Here is a 4259-nt window from a genome sequence, read left to right on the forward strand (position 1 = left end):
TCGCGTTTCTTATGTTTGGCTCGCAAGAAATATCACGAGTTCGAAGAAGTTAAGGCCTAGAATTTTTCCCGGAACAGTTGCGAGCGTACAGCGATCAGAAATCGGGCAGGACGACTCGTCCTCAGTCGGTGTTTACCAGGCTGTCGAACGAGTGCCTCGACGAACGAAGAACGTCGCTTATACTGCGCGATTATAGTCTTGTAGGGAATACATCGAACAACGCGTTTTCGATTATACGCGGATTTCCAATCAATTTACGTACTTAGCATATTCTTTCGTGTGAATTAAGTGCCGCTGCACACAAGAAACTAGTGCACCGAATTCAAGTACACAACGAACAGCTCAGTTGGAGAGAAAAATCAAACGAGAATGCGTGAATGTGTATGCGTGAATAATATGTAGGTATATATACGTACACAATCGAATGATTGAGTTAATTGAAATTAGAGGAGAGCCTACGTATAGCTAATTAGATTAGTTACTGCAACAATTTCGTTTTATCGTATCCTAAGTTTGTTTTTCTTGTAATAAGATGTGTTATAGCTGTGAAACAACAACAAATTAGGTTTTTTACTGTTGTCTCCCCGAGACATATACATATTCTATCCTTTTCTGGAAAAACACTGTCTCCTAGTAAACAACTAAGTCTTTAGACACGACCTACTTCGTTTGTTATTACTCTAACGACAATATACGACAATTGACACTTAGTGCAGGTGATCAGACTTCAGTTTTCCATAAAACCGGAGGATGGTTCCCAACTACGCGGATTTCCATCCACGTGGACAGTCGACGTCTCTAAATCTACGCGTAGTTCGACAGAACACTGTATACACACATGTATATGTATGATTTGTCGCGTAAATGTTTCTGGAAGGGTGCTTAGGCCACCGTAGAATTAAAGGGTGGTTTATGTTGAAATGTCAAGTCACTCAAATATTCATCCTCGATGCATCAGCCTTCATATTCTAGAGAAATACATTCTGAGTGGTAAGAAAAGAAAAGAAAAGAAAGATCAAGCGTGAAATAAAATTTGATAGTTCGGTATTCCGGTCACATCGATTCACAAACTTACCCGCGTTGCTTTTCCCACTCCCGATGATAACTTTGCCACCTAGCTCGAATGTCATAGAGAACAGCTTGCTCTGTTTGTTCCGGTAATCCACCAAAACGCCGAGCTCTCCTTTCGTATAATTCAATTCGACCGCGTGCCAAGACGTGTTATACGGTGGGAATTTCACGGCCGCGGTAACTGTGATGTTCTCCGTCAACACGGGGATCAGTTGAAAGCGAATTTCGTCGTTCACCAGGCGAAGCTGCAGACACAGGGATTATTGCAATAAAGAATCGTTTTAACCCTTTGAGGACTGTAAGTTTTAATCATTTAATCACTTAACCCTTTGAGGACTAACAAAAATACTAACTAAAATTGTAATATTATCGTTTATTAATTATTTACCGAGACTGCGAACTGTATAAGAATATGTAAATTTTGGAATTCAGATTTCGTTAAATAAAATACGAGGCTATGTCTTAAAATGGGCAAGAAAACTCAGTCTGCAGGCTCATTTTCATTCTGCTGAAACTCGATAGTCAAAGTGTTAAGCATGAGAATATTTAAGGGATATTTTGTTTGTATAAATTTAATATCGTTGTTTTGTTTCTAGTTTTAAAGCCATTGGTGAATTTTTAACGATAGAGAAAAAGACTTTTTAGCATTGTATTTGTGAGATAAAAATTTTAGTAACTTCATCATGAATGCTGTAAAATTTCTGTTTGTATTTTTATTTGCAATGAATTGTAAAATTGAATTGGTCCTGATAATAACGGAAACAAATTTCTTTTTCAACTATAACTTCTATTTATAGTATATTCAGTCTCAATCATACTAGAAAACGTTTTCCTGAGAATTGAATATCAGTAAGCCCTACTAAAGAGCAAAGTGAAAATTCTACTTTCATTTCCAACAATTTTACGAAAGTCTCAGGCGAATAAAATGTTCAAATAAATTTTAAAAATTTTAAATCTAAATTAAATTTAAAAAATAAATTTTTTAAAATCTTTCCATTTCCCTTGACAAGGTTTTTCTCGAATTTCTCAACAGTGTTCCTCTTTTTCGAGGAAAATCTGATTCAGTTACCTCCCAGTATCCAAGTCCACGATTGCTTTTCACCTCCCCTGACGCGACCACAGCCACAGGCTTCGAACTCTTGAAGTCGAAGTTCAATTTAAGAGAGTCGGTCCGAGCTATGGGCCACCAAATGTGGCTGCCCGCGAACGGATAAGTTATTGGAATCACATCAACATCCGCCTCGTAGTACTCGGGCTCCAGTACACCGATATAATGCACCATAGGATTGGAACGTTTCAGCTCGTAAATAATAGACTTATCGTTGAAGAAAACGTATTTCAGCGAGCCTGAAATTCAGTCCATTCACCTCGATCAAATCTTGATAATTGCGTTCCACATTAGGAGAAATTATCGACGAGAAATTTAAATACCCTCATTTAGGATCAAATTGTGCCACTCTTTTCTGGATATTTCTTTCAATATTTCAAAAAGGATTTCAATTTTTCTTTTGGGAATTATATTCGTTGAAGAGTATACAGTCTTTTGCTTTCATTTCGTAAGAGAAAATTTTCATTATTCATGAAATTAGTGCGGTACAATCTGGCTTGAAAGTGAGGTCACAAAAAATGTTACATTGAATGAAAAATGAGAGCTTCAATTTACGTTAAAACAAGCTATCTACAGAGTGACTCATGAATTGTTTCACCATTTAAAAATTGAATAAATTTGTCTCAAAATTTGCAAGAAAAATTTCAAAAAATGTAACAGAAAAAGTTATTCAGTTTTTAAATGGCCACCCTGTATATCTAATAGAAACGGAGGGCATTCGGAAACCCTCGATCGACGATATTTACAAAATTAAAAAAGAAATAATAAATAAAAATTTCAATATTTCTGCACAATTAAGTTTTTCGCATGTCAGCGAAAAATGTACATTTTTGCTTACCCGCAAAATTATTGTGCGAAAGGAGGCCTTTCTTTTTGTGCAGTTCAGGCCCGCCGCCGATGTAGATCTCAGGATCGATGATCATGTTGTAGTTCTCCCCAGGGATTTCCAGTACCTTAATCTCATCGTCCAGGCTGACGAAGACCAGAGATCCAGTATGGAATATCGTCAGGTTGTTCCAATGATTCGAGGTGATGTAGTCACCGAGTACAGTGGCAATTTTCGAATTGTGCCCGAAATCAAGTTCCACGTGCACTGATCCGTTCACTATGGACGCTGCCACGTAATGCGGTGTTCCGTCGATCTCTCCAGACGCGTAGAACAGGGCTGAATCGTCCCATTTTGTCTACGTGGAATATTAAGAAAAATCAATTATGAAAGATGAAAGATGATCTATATTAGCTCGATTTATCACATACCTTAAACGCGAGGCTTATCCTGTTAACAGACGAGTGAACTCTGTCTTTCCAGTCGTAGACACGAAACGAGACGTAGGAAGATCCTCTTAACGTTAAGATTGTGGCCGCTGAAAAAATTCGTAATTTTTCTACGATTGTCTAGAATTTTTGTTTTAGTTAATTTTTATAGAGGAGTTTCCTTTTTTACTGGAAGCAAATTTTTATATACAGAGATGAGACACGTTTTACATACTGTACACATCACATCGTTCTCCTTCGTACTTCGTCCCAAAGCAGTCGCAAGTTAAACTATTATAGTGATTCACGCATTGGCTCGAGATGAAACAGAGATTCTCTCGTGTTCGACATCTGAAATTTATTTGTCGTGTAAATTGGTGATTATCGAAGGGTTTAAGTAGACGACAGTAGAAGATAACGTGGTTGATAGAGTGTCTCACTTGTCTACGCAGCCCTCTTTCACGTTTTCGTGCTTCGTGGCAATCAGAGGCTGAATGGGCAACAAATCGCTGGCCGATTTGCCCGAGCTGAGAACCATGTCTCTTATGCAGCCAACAAACGATTCTATTATGTACTTCACGCCGTGCAATTTCTCCTCGGAACTCAGCCCTAACGAAAATCGTATAATTCATGAGGAAGCTAATTCACTGCTCTGTGATTTTATCTATGGTGTAAATTAACGTACAACCACAAATTCAATATTTCAATTTTCAATTCGAATATACATAGGACGAATAATAAAAAGAAATTCTCTGATTACAATTCTTCTTGATAAACTTCTTTTCAGATTAATTATTTTTAATTAACTATAATTTCATATATATTA

General features: G+C 37.3%; 1 protein-coding gene across 1 annotated transcript in view; it reads right to left on the minus strand.

Annotated features, from left to right (window-relative positions):
- LOC108572655 overlaps positions 1 to 4259 on the minus strand; it is a 25273-nt gene that overhangs the window by 18770 nt on the left and 2244 nt on the right. The window contains exons 5-10 of the mRNA XM_017934917.1: positions 3874 to 4042; positions 3669 to 3784; positions 3437 to 3543; positions 3018 to 3363; positions 2141 to 2418; positions 1076 to 1316 (exon numbers count right to left, since the gene is read on the minus strand). Coding sequence (XP_017790406.1) covers positions 1076 to 1316; positions 2141 to 2418; positions 3018 to 3363; positions 3437 to 3543; positions 3669 to 3784; positions 3874 to 4042 — 1257 coding nt within the window. The remainder of the gene's footprint in view (positions 1 to 1075; positions 1317 to 2140; positions 2419 to 3017; positions 3364 to 3436; positions 3544 to 3668; positions 3785 to 3873; positions 4043 to 4259) is intronic.

This window comes from Habropoda laboriosa, unplaced genomic scaffold, assembly GCF_001263275.1.
Source record: "Habropoda laboriosa isolate 0110345459 unplaced genomic scaffold, ASM126327v1 scaffold22, whole genome shotgun sequence".
In the NCBI taxonomy this organism is placed as follows: domain Eukaryota; kingdom Metazoa; phylum Arthropoda; class Insecta; order Hymenoptera; family Apidae; genus Habropoda; species Habropoda laboriosa.